Raw genomic sequence first — 19,863 nt, forward strand, 5'->3', positions numbered from 1 at the left:
GAGTATGTGTGTGGTTTTGTGTGTGTTTGTGTGTGTGTGTGTGCGTGTGTATGCATGCCATGACATGTATATGTAGGTCAGAGGGCAACTTGGTAGAGTTGGTCCTCTCTTTCTACCATTGGAGCCCAAGGATCCACCTCAGATCATTAGGTCTGGCAGCAAGCCCCTTTACTGCTGAGCAATCCCAGTGGCCTGCTAACACAAGCATTCTATGTCTAACTGTCTATTGGGCAATCAGAACTGTTTGTTTTCTTAACTTCTTGAAAACGATCTGTTGATTCTGCAATGGTTTTCTTTTTATGATGATCATTTTTTGCTCTGACTAACATTTATTACAGTGTGGATTCAGTTCAGTCTCTGTAATGCGACCTGATGTCCTCATGGACCACCCAGTGATTACTTTTTTATGTGACTGTGTATGGGTACATATTCGTGTTTTGTGTGTGTGTACACATGTTTTAGGCATGTATGTGTAGACTGGTGGATAATCTTGAACACTATTCCTCATAAGCCATGTTTTTCCATTATTTTTTTTTAAGGATTAGTTTTTAGTTTTCTTTTTAATATGTTTCCATGTGTGATATGTGCTTGTGTGAGTGCAGTTACTCATGGTCCAGAAGAGGGTGCTGGGCTCCAGGAGCTGGAGTTACAGGTGATTATAAGCTACCTGACACCTGACATGGGTAGGTTCCTATTCATTGAGCTGCCTCTCCACCCTTTCCATTTTGGTTTGTAGATGGGGGATCTCTCATTGATTTGGAGCTTGCTGATTAGGGTAGGCTAGCCCGCCATTGAGCCTCAGGGATCCTCCTTCTCTGCCACACCCCCAGCCCCAAGTCTGTGCTGGGATTATAAATGCCCTGAATCACGCCAGACTTTTTACATTGTTGCTAGGCTCGAACTTATGTCACTATGTGCTTCAAGCACCTAGCTGACTAAACTCTGCTCAGTCACATAATTACTTCTTGCTTTTGTATAACCTTTTCCAGGCTTGAAGCCTTGGCTACAGTTTGAACCTTTTTTTTAAATTAATATCTCATCTATTCTTTTTTTTTTCCTGTTTTGAACTAAGCATCCGCCATTGCCGTGTGTCTACAATTTAAAACACAAACCCTAGGTAGATTCCTGTTTCCTTTACTATGTTTTTCTAGAAGTATCTTAAGACCCATACTTGACGTTTTATAGGCTGTACCATACAAGGTTTAATTGTGCTCATACTAACAGAAAGTTTATCTTAAAGACATTTGGCTTCTTAGTGATGAGTATCATCTACCTTTAACTCGGGGTATTCTTCCTCCCTATAAAGTCTTCATAACGTTTTCTCGTTTAGGTTGAATGACTATTTAGACATCTGGGGACAATTCATCACCCAATGGACAGAGTATACAGAGCTGTAAACTTGCCCCTTCCTTAGATTGTGAGTGTGATTTTAGTGAACTTCTCTCAGGAGTTTACTTCTCGAGATGCAACCTAAGAAAGCATACAGTTTTGATATAGCGAGCCCACCTGGTGCTTGAAAAGCAAACCCAAATTGGCAACATCGGTGGCCTCTTCTTTAAACCCAGGGCTTCAGAAAAGCAAAGCCCTGGATGAGCAGAGCCAGAAGAGCTCTGAGGAGACTGGCAGCCGCACAGGTTTCTTCATTAATGAGAGTTAATCCTGACTGGGGCCAATGAGATGAATTTTTGCAAAACCAGTGTGAAGCAGGAGACTTCTGTCCCTGAATGTCCCTATCTCCAGCTTCCTGTTTTTCCTCTCCCCTTCTCCATTGTCTGAGATGCTTATGACTCTGACAAAGAGTGACAGTGACAGAAAATGTGAATTGGAAAAATAAGCCAGGAAAGGGCCTTTGGGAGGTCATTGTACCCAGGAGACAGCATTGGTCCATCTACTGTGGGATGCTGGAGTGTGAGGATGCAAGGTGTGGGGAGCAACGCTGTAAAACAGAAACTTGGGATGGGCATCAAGAAGTGACAGATTATAAACAGAAACTTGGAGGTGGGGTTGGCAGATGGATTTCATAAATCATAAGCTCTGCTTCTAGTTTGAATGATGAAATGCATGATGACATCACTAGATGGGAAGGGAAATGTGGGTCAAGGAGAAGATTTCAGCAGGAAGGCTGTCAGAGCAGAGTTGTGGGTATATTGGCCTTGAGGAACCTGGAACTCCAAAGGGACAAACTCATCAGATAGCACCATCATTCATATCAGTAAGTGTGGCTAAGGCTGAGAATAAACCTCTTAAAAACAAACAGATGAATCCAGGTGCTATTGAGTTTCAAGCAGAAACTGCATTAGATTTCTTCATGGTTCACCCACAAGCAGCCACAGTTACCGGAGTAAAACCTCTGTCCAGGAGAGGCCCCATTACAACTGCATATCTCAAATGAAATCCAGCCTGGACCTCCAATGCCCTTAGAATTCACAACAGGAGCTTGGGAAGCCCAGAAGCACCACATTTCCCACTGAATGACAATGGGCTATGTGGTGATCCAGTGCTCAAGTTTTTTTTTCTTTGGACACAGACCATGTCCACCTACCAGAGGTTTGCTTGCAGTGGGTCATGTTGGTGTACCATCAAGGCCAAGAGCATGTGGATAGTCTCGTGTATTAGCCAGCTGTAAGATCTGAAAGAGGGCCTCTGTCAGCCCTCACCTATCCTGTGTGAACATGAATTTATTTTTTGTTAAATATCTAACAATCAAGTGAGCCACAGCTTGGTTTAGGGAGGCAATGCAAATGGTAAGACACAGCGAGCACCAGGGATTCACCTGATAAGGCCTAACTCTGCATCCTTCTAGTGGAGGGAGCTTGGACAGATTACTTTGTATCTGTGAATATGAGTCTTCTGAACTTGTTAAGAGGGAGAGAATGGAAACAGTATTTGGTCACATACCCCTCAGGCCAGCTGTTGTGATGACAGTGGCAGAAACAGGATGCAAACAATATTATTATTTAAGGGTACTTAGTAGATGGACCACACCTAGCTGACATGGGAATGACAGAAGACCTAAGTTCAGTTTTCAGAACCCACAATGGGTAGATCACAACCACCTGTAACTCCCACTCCAGGGAGTTCAAAGCCTTTTCCTGTTCTCCAAGGGCACACACTCGTGAAAGATACAAATAATGAAACATTAGTTACTTTTCTGTTGCTGTGCTAAAACACCAGGACCAAAAGAGTTGGGAAAGAGTTTATTTTGGCTTATGGTTCCAGATGAATAGGATTCCATCAGGGCAGGGAGACATGGCAGAAAAGGGCAGGGAGAGGAGCAGGAGGCTGGGATATTGCACCTTCAACAGCATGCAAGAAGCAGACAGAGTGGACAGGATGTGGAAGCGGATTATGAATGTTGAAAGCCAACCCTCAGTGGTGTACTTCCTTAGGAAGGTTGTACCTTTCTGTAGCCTCCCCAACTCGAACCAAGTGTTCAAATGTCTGATACTACAGGGATCCATTTCTCTTTCTAATCACCACCTATGCGTATGAATAAAATAAAATCAGCAATAGACCCTTAGATGGACAATACCAAGGGTGATGGGAACTATGGAATTTTGGCAGCTACTCCACATCAGGGCAGGTTCTCACTGCAAATACAATGCGCAGTTCTTGAGGAGGCCAGGTGTGTGGGAGAGGACAGAGTGCAGAGGGTATATGAGAACTCAGTTGCTTCTGCTCAAATTTTCCATCATCCTACAACTACTATACAGAGTATAAAAAACAGAGATGTATACACCTTAAAGGTACCCCTTCCTAGTCAGAGGAGAGAGAAATAGGTGAGATCGTTAAATGTTGATTAATGGGGGAGGGCCAGCCATGCATGCATGTGCGATGAGCAAGCACTTTGCTTTCTGGCCGTCTTCTGTTTATCTTCAAGCAGTGGGTCAGTACTGGGCATGTGTGTTCATTTGCTTGCTTGCTTTAAGATTTTATTTTTTTAATTATCTGTGTATGACAAGTGTGAAGATGGGTTTCCACAAAGGGCGGAGGAAGGTATTGGATGGCTTGAATCTAGAATTACAAGTGAGCTACCACGTGAGTGCAGAGAACCTGACTCAGGTCCTCTGAAAGAGCAGCAAGTTCTCTAACTACTGAGCCATCTTTCCAGCCTCTGATTTAATTGTTGATTGGTAAAACTGCCTTAGTTTTCATTCACCATAGTATAAATGGCCATCAAATGGAGAGCGGTACCGGCCACCTTCAGCCTGCCAGGAGGGAATGAGAGACACATATGGTTGCCCCGCACATGGCCAGGGGCATGGCACCTCTATGATCAGCTGGCAAGAAGCAAGGGAGGAGCTGGTGTTGACCGGTGACTTCAACCAGACCACTTTGGCGTGGCTGTTTTGTACCCCTCTGACCTTCAATTTTGTGCCTCCTCCCAAGAAGCAGATGCCTGTGAGTGAGGCAGGACCTGTGACATCATTTGACCTTATGGTCCTACCCGCCTCAAGCTTTACAGAGGGCACAAGGTCTTGTGTCCACTGCCATAATCTGCCGTTTCTGGGAAAGGCAAGGGATTAGTGTTTGGATAATGAGGTGGTAAGAGGGTAAGGGTGGAGGGGAGGGGTTGAGTTCGAGTTGATTGCAGTGAAACTTTAAAATAACATGACGTCACTTAGACTCAACATCAGTCTTCCACAGGGGATTCTCTTTCTCCATAAGTTCAAACCAATAGTGTCCACGCAGCTGTTAAGCAGAACAAAGCATGGAGGGATCTTTAGATAAAAAATGTACTGCAAAGGTGTCACAGAAGAGTGTTGAATTGCAAGCTTAAACTTTAAGCTAATGCCTGCACAAAATTTACAATTTATAAACAATCTCTCCATCTCAGTCTCTCTCTCTCCCTGTCTTCGTCCGTCTCTGTCTCCGTGTCTCTGTGTCTCCGTGTCTCCCTCTCCCTCTCCTCCGCCCCACCCCTTTCTCTCAGGAAGTGGATGAGTAATAGGTACCCATGGGCCACAAGACACACATGCGTTGGTTAGAGGCTAGCTTGGGGAGTCCATCTTTGCTTTCTACATTGCTTTGAGGAAGTTCCTTGTTTTGTCTGCTCCTCTGTCATATCTTCCAGACTGGTTGGCCTGCAAGCTTCTGAGCAATTCTCCTGTCTCTGCCTCCTAGGTCATTGCAGGAGCCCTGGAATACAGATACAAGCCACCAGAGCTGATTTAGTCTCGAATGGCAAAGGCTTTACTTCACTGAGCCAACCACTGCATCACGCTTTTTTTTTTTTTTTGGCAAGGTGTATTTGACTGAAGATGCACTAGAAATAGTGTCAAGACAGTCCAGGAATCCTTTCGTCTACATGATGCGATGAAAGTTTTGGTTATGCTAGAAAGGTCCCACAGAATGAAAATTTCTGGACAGATTGTAACTAAAGATGAGATGAAATCACAAAGGCTGTCCATGATGCAATTACACAGGAAAGGGAGAAAGTGTGACCTCACTACATAAAGCCCCTAGGTAGACAGTGAAGGAGTGAAAGTGGACCCTTCAGTAGCTCTACTGTGGAACGCTCTCTCCCACTCCAGTCCCCTCATACACCCTTTCCCACCTCTTTTCCCTGTAGTCTTCAAAGCACTGGCTTCCCCTCAGCTTTGAGGCTTTCCCCAAAGACCTCACTGCACAGGAGGTGCCCTCCTCTCCCTGATGATGATCTGCCCCCTGAAGTTCCTCACTAGACTTGACCACTCTTCACACTTACTTATCACTTGCTTTATCCTGCGCATGTCATGTCTACCCCAAGGAGGATGGCCAAGACTCACCATGCACAGGTTGGCCAGGACTCCTTCCTTTCCCAACGGTGTCTCCCTCACTGCCAATTGTATCTGGCAGTTAATAGGCCAACAATAAGTGTGTGTGAATATGATAATTTCACAGTGACACCTCAATGCAAGCGGACCTGTTAGTGAGAAGGCTGCTCTGTATCCAATCACTACATCTCCCAGTGATGGAAAAGGGGAACAAATGAGCCTCTCCCCTCCATCCCATGGCTTCATTTTTGTATTCTCCTAAAAACATACCACATCGACATGGCTAGCCATGGCATACAGGGCCAGCATGCCAAATGCTTTGGGGATGGGAGGGCTATGAGTTCATTGCTGGCAGAGCTGTGATATTCCTGTAAATTGAGCCCCAGCATTGAGCACAGGTCCCCATCCAGGAAAGTTTGGATTTCAAACCCAACTAAGATATTTGGAAATTTTTCTACCTTCTCCCTGGAAAAGGGAAATGGAAGTAATTCAAGGTGATAGGCTCGGATCTCCCAGGGGCAAAACTAAGCTTCCAGGCAATTCAGTTCTGAATTGCACAAGTGGATAAAGAATACGACAGAATAGAGAGAAAGCTATCACCCCAGGGAGGGATAGACCAGAACCTTCTACGACATATTTTACCTCCTCCACATTTTTTTTTTTGTATTTTCTTAGTGTCTGCCTCACTGCCAAAGGGAAAAGCACACACAGAGTTTTATTGCCTTTCTAAGGAAACCTAGGGAGGAATGTCTGTGTAAAGAGATAAATGGGGAGAAGGAAATAGACTTAAATATACACTTGTTCCTAGAGGTCCTTGGGAGGACATTGACACTGTTGCTCACATCTGTAGGAGTGGATTGTGTTACAAATGAAGATAACAGCTGGAAATGGCCTAATTCCGGTCTCTCATCCCCATTTTATAGATAGGGAAACTGAGGCTCAGTGAGCATGAATGGTCACACTCCCGGTCTCTAAAGTTTTTGGAATTTCTGGATTCCGGTTTTTGACCTTTTCATTATTCTAAAAGGTACTCTGTCTTCTTAAAAAAATCAAGTCATAAGATATTATTTTATATCTGTATTATTCTAGTCTTCAACTACCTGCAATCACTGTAGCTCCATACACAGCACCTCTCTGGAATTCTGGCAGTTTCTGAACACATTTTTTACTTTTGTTTTGTCTTTTATGAGCCTCCAAAGACAACATGGCATTTTTGTGAAAATCTGGAACTTTAAAAAAATATTACTTTCAAACACCAGAATGTAGACCATTTTTAAAGTGTATCACTCCACTCTTGGCTCATGTCTACTTGATAATAGCTTCCCCTGCCCACAGGGAGGTCTCTTATAATCACAGGGAACCTCTCACACCAAAGTCCTCTTTGTTCTACCTACATTCTGAGCCTGAGCTAAATCTCAAGCTGTGAGCACTAGGAAGTGTGAGGTGGTCTGAGACAAAAAAAAAAAAAAAAAACAAAAAACAACAAAAAAGCTTGCTGATCTCTAGGAGAGAAGATTCTAGAGATTTCAGGTTCTAGTCACCTTGTGACCCAATCACTCCAATGGCACAGGAACACATGGGCTCCCTACCTCTCTTGTACCCCCATATCTCAGCCCTTGTTTTCTGTCTACATTGCTCTCAGTCAGCCTGGCCTTGTGGGGATAAGATAGAATCACAGCTTCCTAGTCCTGTTCTACTCAACCTTAGGTCAACAGAAGGGAACATGATGTCAAACACATCCCTGATGAAAGTCCCGGAGCTGGCCACATTAGCCACCTGTTCATTCCTGAAGCTCTCCAGAAACCTAAAGGACAATGGATGGAAGAGGTGTGGGTAACCAAGGAAACCAGAGACCCTGTTCCTTTGAACCGCTTGCCTGTGTGTCCATGGGCATTTGCTTCTTCCAATAAAACATGCTACTCCCAGGATGGATGAGTACTGGCTTCCAGTCTCATGGAGGCAGCTGGCTGGGGAATCAGCTCTGCTATTAGTAATTTCCAGGCAAGTTATTCAGCCTTTCTAAGACTTGGTTTCTTCACTTGTGAAATGGGACCAATAACACCACATCACTGGGCTATTACAGAGATGACGAAGCTAATAAGGGATTCGGAACTCCCAGCGCACGGCAGAATCTTAGTAAATGTTACCTATCTTTTATTATTATTATTATTATTATTATTATTATTATTATTATTATTATTATGCAAACCTTTTTCATGTTTTAGTTTAAATTAGGATTTGTAAAAATGCCATAGTGTGATGTTCATTTCGCTAATAGGAGGGTAGAACCCAAAGAGAGGGAGAAGCTGTGGATAAAAGAGGCTCCAGTTCTCAGTGATTGATTGTACATCTAATGTTGATGTATTGATTGGTCATTCCCACTCCATGAAGAGCTGAGATTTCAGGAACCAAATGTCAAAACAAATGCTCATGATTCAGCCTAGGGAAGGTGTGATGGTTTGTATATGCTTGGCCCAGAGAGTGGCACTATTAGGAAGTCTGGCCTTGTTGGAGTAGGTATGTCACTGTGGGTGTGGGCTTAAGACCCTCACCCCAGCTGCCTGGAAGTCAGTCTTCCAATAGCAGCCTTCAGATGAAGATGTAGAACTCTCAGCTCCTCCTGCACCATGCCTGCCTGGATGCTACCACGTTGATAATGGACTGAATCTCTGCACCTGTAAGCCAGCCCCAATTCAATGTGGTTATGGTGTCTGTTCACAGCAGTAACACCCTAATTAAGACAGAAGGCCAAAGCAGGAGGGCTGGGAGGTCATGTCCAGCCTCAGATGAATCGTAAGTTTGAGGTCAGCTGGGATACATGAGACTTTATCTCTAACTAACTAATTAACTAACTAACTAGAAAATGAATATAAAGTTTTCCTCAGTTGAGCTGTTTTCCTCGAGTGATTTGTCAGTGTGATAAGAACGAAAACTAGAGAGAAGGGGGTCCTTGCTGTAGACTATGCCTGAGCACTGGTTCCAAAGGCTTTCGAACTGCTCTGTAGAAAGATCGTGGGAAAAGTTGAGGATACGGGCAGAAGAAACTGGGTGATGCTATAAGCAAAGCTCCGTGAGAGATCCTGGCATAAGCTCTGAACGGCAGGATGATGTTTGGAATGCCAGATGGTTAAGACTGAGCTCACTGAGAGTGGGACCGGAACTCCAGAGGGCTGGCTGAGAGGCCATTCCTGTTACAGTGAAGCCAAAGGCTTGCCTATGCTGTGTTCCCTGAGGTTCCGGGGAAGGATGAGTTCAAGAAAACTACATGTTAGTCCACTGGAGGACATCTCAAGCAGTTCAGCACTCAGGCTGAGGCACGGGCTTTCTGGCTGTGTCCAGTCCTGAGTACCCACCATGGCACCCCATGCCCCAGAGACCAGACATGGAGTTAGTAGATTTCACATTTTCCTTGCGGTTTTGCTTTTGACTGGGTCCCATCTCTCCTCTCTTCTATGCCCACTTTTGCTTTCTTTGGAAGGGGAATGTTTACTGTGGCAAAGTATATTGCGATCATCTATATTCTTTTTTAACGTTTTAATCTTTAATAAGGACTCAGAGCTCAGAGCTTCCTTCCTTCCGGTTTATCTGGTTTTAATTTCCGTTTCAGGAATTTGTTTTTGCATTTCTGATGTTAATGTTGTGATAAGATTTAGGGAAAGGGCGCAGGGAAAGAAAGATATGGAAACAAGATGGCGGCTTCAAACGCAGGGGTGAAGTTGGCATTGCTTCTCAGGAGACTTCCACCTTGGCGATCTTTGTTTATTGCCACTTAAGCAAGGCTGGACAGCCTGTAAGTTCCAGGGATCCCCATTTTCACCTTCCAAGTGCTCTAATTCCAAGTATATGGTGCCACCATGCCTGGCTTTTTAAAAATCACATGGGTTATGGGCACCAAGTTCAGGTCCTCCTGAACTTGGGCAAATACATTACTGACCAAACTGTCCTCCTAGCCCTGACTTTATAGTTCGTGAAGTTATTCATGAACCTTGATCACTTTACACGGAGAACATTCGTTTTGGTGGGCATGCAGTTCTGTAGATTTTTAACACATACAGCGATGTTTGTGACTACCGGAACAGACAAGATTATCAGTTTCAGCACCTCAGAAAACTCTTCCCTGGAATCTCTTAGCAACCGAACCCTCCCCCACCCAACTGTGGCCTGCCGCGGGTTTTCTCCCACCCTCCACATCTCTAGATTGTCACACAAACGAAGCTGGACAGTGTGTAGTCTTTGGAGACCAGCTTTCTTTCACTTCGCATTGTACAGTTAAGATTTATGCGTGTTTATGCATGTACACAACTCTTACTAGCTTCCCCAACCCCACCACCACCCCGCCACCCCCACCCCCGCTGCCATTGTTTGAGCATAGGACACTCCGTTGATTCATTTAGCCATTGTTCCAGTTTGGGATCATTATAAATAATACCGTGGAAACATTCACTCTAAACGTTCTAGGTCGACAGGGATTTGCACTTCTCTAGAGTCATGCCACGCCGGAGAACTGGGAAGACCCAGAAAGCACGGGCTTGACATCATATAACATTTCCAAACTGCTATGCAGAAAGGCACTGGAAGTTGAGATTTGTAGCTAACTTCTTGCTACCACAGGAGGTTTTCCTAAGTGCCTGTGTCAGCCTTTCTAGCCGACACATTGTAGCATCAGTCTTTCACCCATGTATCTCCAGGGAATAAGTGTGCTTTCCAGTTTACTTGTTTGGTAACCTGTCTGTTCATATCATTTGCCTGTTTGTTAATGAAACATCTGGGCCTCAAGGCTCTCGGTGACAGAATAGATTTAATAGATAAGGAAGGAGTCACCTGTCAGGTGAGCCTCTTTTTCTTTTGAGAGTAAGTTTGTTAGTTTTTATCTTTCAAGAATTTATCCATTTTGTGGAAGTAACTTAGGTGCAGCCTCTTGAAGCATCCCTATGTTCTCCCATCTGTGAAGGTGATTTTCTTTTCTTTTCTTTTCTTTTCTTTTCTTTTCTTTTCTTTTCTTTTCTTTTCTTTTCTTTTCTTTTCTTTTCTTTTCTTTTTCCTTTTCTTTCTTTCTTTCTTTTTTCTTTTTGATCATTACATGCTTTTATTTTTGCACCCTTCCAGTCCTCCCTCCCAGAAGTTTCCCCCCTTCTCCCTCCCCTTTTCCTCTTCCTTGGGGTATCAAGTTTCTAAAGGATTAGGCACATCTCCCACTGAGGCCAGACTAGTCAGTTCTCTGTTACATATATGCAGCGGACTGGGGTACTCAGACCAGCCCTTGTATACTCTTTGGTTGGTGGCTTTTTTTTTTGGTTGGGAGCTCCCTGGGTTCCAGGTTAGTTGACATTGTTGGTCTTCCTATGGGGTTGCCATCCCCTTCAGCTTCTTCAATCCTTCCCCCAACTCTTCCATAGAGGTCCCAACCTCAGTCCAATGGTTGGCTGTAAGCATCTCTTTCAGTCAGCTGCTGGTAGAACCTCTCAGAGGGCAGCCACGATATGCCCCTGTCTGCAAGCACAACACAGCATTAATAATAGCGTCAGGTTTGGTGCCTGCCCATGGGATGGATCCCAAGTTGGGCTGGTCACTGATCGGATGGCCCCATTTTTCATATCTGATTTTGGTAACATACCATCTCTTGTTCTTGGCAAAAATCCAGATGGGTTTGAGCAATCAGTTTCGTGGATTTTTTTCATTTTTGTCTCTTCTTTTTCATTTTTCTTTTTTCTTTTATGTCTTTATTTGTTTGTTTGTCTTTGTTTTTTTTTAACAAACTCTGGTTTTAAATCATGTTCTATTATTTCTTTCTGTGTCTTTTCAATGTTTTCTTTTTAAATTAAATTAAATTTCTTTTTTTCTAGAATATGTTCTTTTGGTGAGTTTTCCTTGCAAACTCGAGAATGATATGTATTCTGTTGATAATTACCCAGAAGAGTCCATGCGTGTTAACAGTGTAAAGCTGTCAAGTTATCTCTGTTATCTTGAATAGTCCTTTGCTTTGCAGTCTGACTTGATTGACAGTAATAGAACTTTCTTCTCATCATGATTTGTATGATAAGCTTATATTCTAAATCTTTGTGGTTTTAACTTATTAATATCATTATGCTCAAAGTGGCTCTATAACTGTATACAATTGGGACTTCACTTATGCTCATTTTATTTAGCTCCAAAATTTCTATCTCTTAATTATTGTGATTAGATCCACTTAGGCAGGCATGTAAATTACTATTGGTCTCTATCTGATTTTACGGGTACAAATGCACATCACGTATATGTTAGGGATAGTTATGAGCCACCATGCATGTGCCTGGACTCAAACCCAGGTCCTTGCTAGCGTAAGTTCTCTAAACTTCCAAACTATTTCTCCAGCTTTTCTATCTGCATGTTTTTTAAAGATTTGTTTTAAATTATGTGTACGTCTGTTGGTGGATATTGTGCACATGAGTGCAGTTACCTCAGAGGCCAAAGGTATCGGAGCTCCCAGGGCAGCAGTCACAGGAAGTTGTGAGCCATGGGATGTGGGTGGTAGGAGTTGAACTTGGATCCTCTGGAGGAACAGGTATACACGCTTAACTGTTGAGCCATCTCTCCAGACCTGATCTGCTTTTCTACTACATACTTTTGTTTAAAATGTAGGTTTTTACAATGAATACTTTAGCATTTCAACTTAATTATATAAACTTTACTACTACACAACTTCCTTTACCTTTTGCTCCTTGTGTAGTATTTTTCATAGTAATAAAACTTTAATATACAAACTTTCTATTAGATATGCTGTATTTTTCCCTTCAATAGTCATGCAAGAATTCAGGTATTACACAGACCTTCATATCAGCCTTCTCTTGGCCTTGCTAGTCTCCACTCTCTTTGGTTACAGTTTTAGCATGAGTGACAGCCAGATTGAATACTGAAAGCGTTTTTGCAATTCTTTACTGATAAAGATTAATCTAAAATTTGTACTGGGTTTATAAAGCTGTGTGCTAAAATGAGAAGGAAAGTGTTTCTGATGGTCAGAGTAAAACTTGATTCTAAGTGACTTGGCTTTGCAGCACTGGGTATAAAGCTACAGCCTTTACATCAGTCATACTGTGGATCTAATACTAAAACTGTGTACAAAATTAGTTGATGGCCAAACCCAATATGAAGTGGAGACTAGCAAGGTGCATAAGAGGCTGGAGAGATGGCTCAGCAGTTAAGAGTGTTTTCTGTTCTTGCTGAGAATCTGGGTTCAGTTCCCAGCACCCATGTCAAATGCCTAACTCCAGCTCTGTGTGTATTTACACTCTAAATATCTCTCTCTCTCTCTCTCTCTCTCTCTCTCTCTCTCTCTCTCTCTCTCTCTCTCTCTCTCTGACACATATACACATGCACACAAACACACAATCACACACATAAATGGTTTACTGTATATAAACAGAATTCCTTGTAGGGATATCCAAATGTGATGATTTCTAGAAATGTTAATAAACCAAAGCTTCCTGTTTTTCCATATGTCAAGGAAATAAAAAGCAGGTTCGTTGTGCTTAATGGGTTAGCAGGTTTGAGGTCTAGAAAGGAAGGTCACCTCACACATCGCCTAAATCTAAGGCAAGAAGATCATCTAAAGTTCCTAGAAAGGACTTTTCACGAAAAGGAACTTCCAAGACTTTTTGCTCCTATAATTCTGTTTGCACTTACTATAGTGATACTAAAAATATTCTCTACACTTCAGTGCACAGAAGCCATGAGGTTGCATCATCCCGCAGTGAAGGCTCCAGACTCCTTTTGTCACCTTGGTCCTTCCCTCGATTCTGTGGCCACTGCTGCAGAGTTTCAGCTGTGAGGTGGCTGCCTGTCTAAAGGCTTAGCTGCTGTGAGCCTGAAAGCAAGGAAGAGTAATTGCACCCCTCCTTGATTAAGTGCTAAGGTGCCCAAAGGGTTGCGTGCTGCCATGGTGATGCTTTTTAAGTTACAATGAGATTCTTGAGCTTGGAGTCTGTGAATGGTGGACAACACTGTGTTTTCTTCATCTGCCCATCAGATAGATGACCAGGGAGTTTCATCCAAATCAACTTGAGCCACGTAGCCATTTCTTCTTCTCATCCCAACTGTGTTAAGTAGTCTCTGTGCGTGCCATTCCATGGAACACCTCTGTGCTAGTCCACTTTTCCTGCCATGACAAAACACCTGAGATGATCAACTTAAAAAGAAGAAAGGTTTATTTGGGTTCAGTTTTCAAAGTTCTATAGTCCACTATCAATTGGCCTCATTGCTTATGGCCTGTGGTTATACTATACACAATGGCAGGAACTTGTGTGGAGAGAGGCATTTACCTCTTAGATAGCAAAAAGAAAGGGACAGGCATGGCTCCTTAACTCCTATGGGAGTTCCAATGGGAATGGCTTCCATAAGCTCTTATGTTTAAATGCTTGGCCCCAAGTTGGTAGAACTGTTTGGGGAAGGACTGGGAGGTGTGGCCTTGTTGGAGGACGTGTGGCTTTGTTGGAGGAGGTGTGGCCTTATAATACAAAATGTGGCTGTCCCTGGGGGTGAGATTTGAGGATGCAGAAGCCCATGCCAGGTCCAGTCTCCGTTTATCCATGCCTAAAATTTGTGGCTAAGATGTAAGCTTTTAGCTACTTCCTCCGCACCATGCTTGCCTGCCTGCTGCCATGCTTCCTGCCATGAAGTCATGGACTCACCCTCTGTAAGCAAGCTCCTAGTTAAGTGCTTTTTAAAATGAGATGCCTTGGCCCTGGTGTCTCCTCACATCACTAGAAAAGTAACTAAGGTCTTCCCTTTGAGAGGATGGCCCCAGTGGCCCAACTGTCTCCTACTGCTAGGTCCCGCCTCTTAGAGGTTTCAATGGTGTCATGGCTGGAGCCAAGTCTTTAGGACATGGGCAACTGGCAAACAGTTCAGATCCAAACTCAGACCCATATTCTACATCTTCCTCATTCATGTGACACCCTTGCAGTTCCTCCCTTCTGTTACTGCCTCACTGAAGTGGATTTTAATTTCAATGATTATGACCAGACCTGCACTTCTCTCAGTGTAGTGTTCACAAAGTGAAAAAAATCAGTTAGTTGAGTAGTTGCTGAAGTATCAGTTACCTGTATCCAAATTCTGACTCGTCCATTTCCTGGGATGAGGAATAGAGTCAAGTTTCTTAAGTACTCCATGCCCAGTTTCTTTACTTTTATAAAACCAGGCTAACAGCACCATTTAAAATGATTAAAACACCTTTGATTGCTTTCTCTATTTTGTATGGACACAAGGTCTTTCACCTGAACCCAGAATCTGCTTAGTCTCCACCTCCAGAGGCCTGGGAGCCGAGCCAGGCCACCAAGCCTGCCCAATTGAGTTGATGGAGTTCCCAGCTCAAGGCCTCTTGCTTGCCTGACATGCACTTCACACCCGGAGCATCTCTCCGGCTCTGCAACTACTTGAAAAAAAGAAACAAGAGGTGGGAATGTTGGAGGTGGGGGAGGAAAGAACTTCAGAAAAACATAAGAGAATATTTATCAAGAACCTTCTTATATTCTGTGATTTAACAACACCTCTACCAAAGTGTAAAACTATGGGAAATGTGTCCAATGCCATTATGGTTGAAAGAAACCAGCATTAGTAGCTTCAACCTACCATCCCTAACTCTCACTTTAGACTATTTCAAGTCTGAGTCATGGTTACCTTGGGTGAGTGGAAAAGCAGAAGAAAAAAGAGCAAGAAGCCAATATTTTATTCCTTCATCTAGTGCTGGTAGCAACTGGTGAAAATACATTGAGCTATGCTTACAGGATGTGAGCATAGTAGATCTGTATCATAGTTCATGAAAGAAAGAAGGAAAGAAAGGAAGAAAGAAGGGAAGAAAGGGAAAGGGAAAGAGGAAGAGGAAGAGAGAAAGAGAAAGAGAAAGAGAAAGGGAAAGGGAAAGAGAAGGAGAAAGAGAAAGAGAAGGAGAAAGAGAAAGAGGAAGAGAAAGAGAAAGAGGAAGAGAAAGCTGGATGTGGTGACGTACACCTGTAAGCAGCACTTAGAAGATTTTGAGGTAGGAGAATGAGGAATTCCAAACCAGTCTCAGTTACATAGTGAGTTTAAGGCCAAAGCCAGCCTATGCTATAGAATTCTCTCTCTCTCTCTCTCTCTCTCTCTCTCTCTCTCTCTCTCTCTCTCTCTCTCCAGAGACAGAATCAGAGACAGGCAGAGAGAGAAGGAGGAGGAGGACCAGGAAGAGAAGGAGGTGAGGGGAGATAGGGAGGAGGGAGAGAGAGAGAGAATAAGAAAGCAGAGGAGAATAAAACCAAGCAAGGGAAAGAAAACCCCACAAAGTTGAAAGCTGCAGATCTCTGACTCCAGCACCTGACCGGTTGGCTCACCCCTCAGCCTCTCCCGGCTCCTGGCCCATTCTCTCTCCACTTGCACAGAGCAAAAATGGCAAGCTCTGCGAGTTCACGATCTTTTCTTCGCTCCACGCTATTGTAAGTGCGTGATTTTGGTAGAATAACGTGGACTAACTGAACCTCTTCATTAAAAAACAAAAAAATTAAAAATTAAAAAAAAAAAAACCTTGAAAATCATCTTCTGTCGCTCATGTCTTTCTGTCCCTCATGACCTTCAGAACATACTTAGCTCTGTCTGAGCTCGGGCACTGAGGGGTCTCTGATGTGACTGGGGCCCAACGGATGCTGAGCTCCCAGGGTGTCCCCCTCCCTCCAGTCCCCGCCCGGATTGACCCCGCCCCGCGGCCGTGGTCTATTTTGGGCGCACCCGCTGCAGCGCGGGATCGCTGACAGTCTCGGATCCTGTGACACCTCCCAGCAGTCAGGCACTTGTTGCTCTTGGGACCTGTTGTCAATCCCTTAGCTCGCTTTTCCTTTTAGCCCCCTGCTGGCTCTTGGAGTCCGCTCTTTCCGCGTGACACCTGGGACTCTGATCTCTCAGGCATCGCTGTCCTTGCCTGGAGAAATTGATGAGAAACTGGTAGTCTTAAAAAAAGAAAACATTAAACACCGTGCAGAAGAGAGGCCCCCGCTGCGAGCAGGAGCCTGAAGCGCTGCAGAGGTGGCGCCTCTCCGGCCCGGGACCGTGGTCCGGGGCGCCAACGGCATGACGGACTCAGCGACAACTAATGGGGACGACAGGGACCCCGAGATCGAGCTCTTCGTGAAGGTAGGTCGGCATTCGCGGGCCTCCTCCCGGGCTGGAGATGAGGAGATCTCAAGTGTCAGGACGCAGATCCCTCTGGGACTTGAGACCCTCCCTAGGGAGCACAGTCCAGCGCCCTCCTGGTCCTGCCGGTGGCCTTTCTGCCAGGGGCTTCCGGAGAAGGGTGTGAGCATCAATCTGGCAGGTGGCTGTCTTCTTGAAGAGTTAACCCGCAGTCTACCAAACATTGTAGGACAGGTTGCCATCCCGCATCCTGAGCTCAGAGGGAAGAGCAGATCCTGAGCTCCAAGGGAAGGGATCTTGGCCAAGTTGAAAGATGTCTCCAGATATAGGGACAGGGGAATCTGGCTAGACTAGTAAACTTTTCTTCTTTAGCGGGGGGAGGAGAGAGAGAGAGAGAGAGAGAGAGAGAGAGAGAGAGAGAGAGAGAGAGAGAGAGAGAGAGATCATCTTTGGCACAACAAAACCAGCATTTTCTAGTACCCACCCCCTCTTGTTTTACTCAGAAACACTAAAATAAAAGCGAAGGCCACAAAGCTATTTTCTTGCTTTGGGACTTGTAGAGGAGAGAGAGAAAAAAAATGAACACCCAGTTCCCTGCTGTTATTATCACTGTCATTATGACTCTACAGGACCGTCTCAGGTAGCCAGGGGACCTGTCAGTCACGACTTGGGCTGCAAAGCAACAGCTTCTTGCAGAACCAAATTAAGCGCCCCCCCACCCCCTGCTTCTTGGGCGCTCCCCTGGGCAGTAGCAGACACCAGACAGCAACTGTAATTTTTTTTTCTTTTGCAAGCTGCGGGAGACTGGAGGCCGGGTCCGCAGGTGTAGGCAGAAACATTTGATCAGCCCTCCTTGCTGGGACACTGCAGAAGCAGAACCCGGGAAACCTGAGGCGGAGGAAAGCAGCCCCGGGCTGGGCTGCAGAGTCGCCAGGACTTTGGGGGAGGGGCGAACTCTACTGCCTGATTACCTAGGGCTTTCACAAATGGGAGTAAAATCCTCTAGTGCTGTTTTCCAAGAATAGAGTGCAGAGCGCTGAAAACACACTGGGTCTAAAGGTCGTGCACATAACCTGGAAGCAGAAAGGTGTTAATTTGCTTAAACCACCTGTTTCTAAATGAGTTGAAGAGACTTCAGCAGAAGGGTTTAAGTTTGTGTAAACCTGAATAACAATCTTTTCTTCTTTGACACTTTTGAAACACACACACACACACAATTCAATATACATATTGAAAGTTTAATATAGATAATCTGTTGCAATTTATTTTATGTCTACAAAGTGATGTTGCTAATCTCCAGGCAGCAGTTTCGGGTGTGCTGGCAGACCTAGGTAAGAACAAGGCTAGATCGCCTCCCAGTCTGGGCAGGATGGGGCCTTGGGGGCCTGGGTGCCCAGGCCCATAGCAGGGAGGGTGAATGGATGCTGCGTTCAGAAAACTTTGCCGCTTTCCTTGAGAGCCAGTCTTGGACTTACTCAGATTCCCTGGGAGTAGGAACTTCAAGTGTCAGGTTCCCTGAGAGATATTTCAAACACAAATTGGTTCTTTTGAGCCAAAGGAGCCCTTTGCCCTGCATTAAGCGTGGAGACCAATTCTACCTGTGTCTTTGGAATTTCACGTTGGCAGCGTTCAGAGATTTTGTCTACTTGTATGAAAACGCTTAGTCCACAGCCCAAGTGGCCCCCAAAGAGTTCTAGAATGCCCGTGCTGTCACCCACCTGCTTACTTAAAGAAAAGCAGATAATAAGAGCCTTTGTGGCTCTGAGACCAGATTGATGGCAGAGATGTTTTCAATGCCCATCCTCCTTTTTGAGCTTCTGGTTACTGTTATGACCACAGGGGAAACACAAAAGCTGGGTCAGCCGGGCAGTGGTGGCACACGCCTTTAATCCTAGCACACCAGAGGCAGTGGCTGGCAGATCTCTGAGTTCCAGGCCAGCCTGGTCTACAGAGCAAGTTCCAAGACAGCCAGAGCTATACTGAGAAACCCTGCCTTGAATAACCTGTGTGTAAGGTGAGGGTGCTTCTCTGAGCCTCCAATGGTGTCATTATAGGGGAGCAGGATTCTGGCTCACTTGCAGAATCATACTTTCCCCCAAATCTGCAGGGCCTCCATTCTGGATTCCCATCAAAAGAAAGTCTCTGGCATCTGGTGTTGGGTAGCAGAGGTGCTTTCTGAAGGGGAGGATTGGTTGGTTCTTATGAAGAAACTCAGGTAGAGGATGCCCTACCCTGAGCCATGATGTGGGTCATTTTCAACAGCCTGTTAAAGACCACCCCTCCCCCGCTCTCTACAACACTGGGTCTGCCCATCTAAACTACTGTCCTGTGAGTTTCACAGACTCATGCTGCCCTGCCATGCACAGTACTCCTCATCTGTGTCTACTGCAGTGATACATCAGTGATACCTGGCAGCATCCTAGGGCACGTGAAGCCCTCATCTGTGCCTACTGCAGTAGATACACGGCAGCATCCTAGGGCATGTGAAGTGCAGTGAGAGCTTGTCTCACTCACTGGAGCGTCCCATCTTTATTCATGAAGATTATTTCACTCCTATGTAAAATGAAGAAAAGAGTTAATTATGACCCATGGGACCTTCCGATATTATAGTCACAGCCATTGGTGAGCTGAGGTCTGCTCCCTTCCAGTAGCTCAGGAAAAAAAAGGGGGGAAGGGGTTAGTGTCATGAGGCCACTGAGCAAGCCTGTGCTCAAAAAGGGTGTGGGAAATGCCCTGCTCGAATGCTAAGATGCTAGTCCTTGTTCTCTTCATTTACTGGCATATCATGTAGCCCAGGCTAGACTTGAACTCCCGAAATGACCTTGATTTCTTTTTTTTAAAAAAACAGTCCATAGACATTCATGTGGTTCTAGGTAGCTGCCTAGAAAATCAGAAAATAGTCCTCCCCATGGTCTCTAGTGGCAATGTGGGCCATGCACAGCTACACTGACCCCTGCCAGTGCATAGCCATGGACCT

General features: G+C 44.8%; 1 protein-coding gene across 2 annotated transcripts in view; it reads left to right on the forward strand.

The window, feature by feature from the left end:
• The window catches only part of Clic5 (chloride intracellular channel 5), a 149,718-nt gene that overhangs the window by 35,449 nt on the left and 94,406 nt on the right, over positions 1–19,863 (forward strand). Inside the window, exon 1 of one of the 2 annotated variants that reach the window (XM_021149513.2) lies at positions 16,509–16,886. The exons of the other annotated variant lie outside the window; for it this stretch is intronic. Within the exon in view, the coding sequence (XP_021005172.1) occupies positions 16,824–16,886 (63 nt within the window). The 5' untranslated portion in view covers positions 16,509–16,823. Of the gene's footprint in view, positions 1–16,508; positions 16,887–19,863 lie in introns of those variants that run through there. 2 annotated transcript variants of the gene reach the window in all.

The sequence above is a fragment of the Mus caroli genome, chromosome 17 (assembly GCF_900094665.2).
Source record: "Mus caroli chromosome 17, CAROLI_EIJ_v1.1, whole genome shotgun sequence".
NCBI lineage: Eukaryota > Metazoa > Chordata > Mammalia > Rodentia > Muridae > Mus > Mus caroli.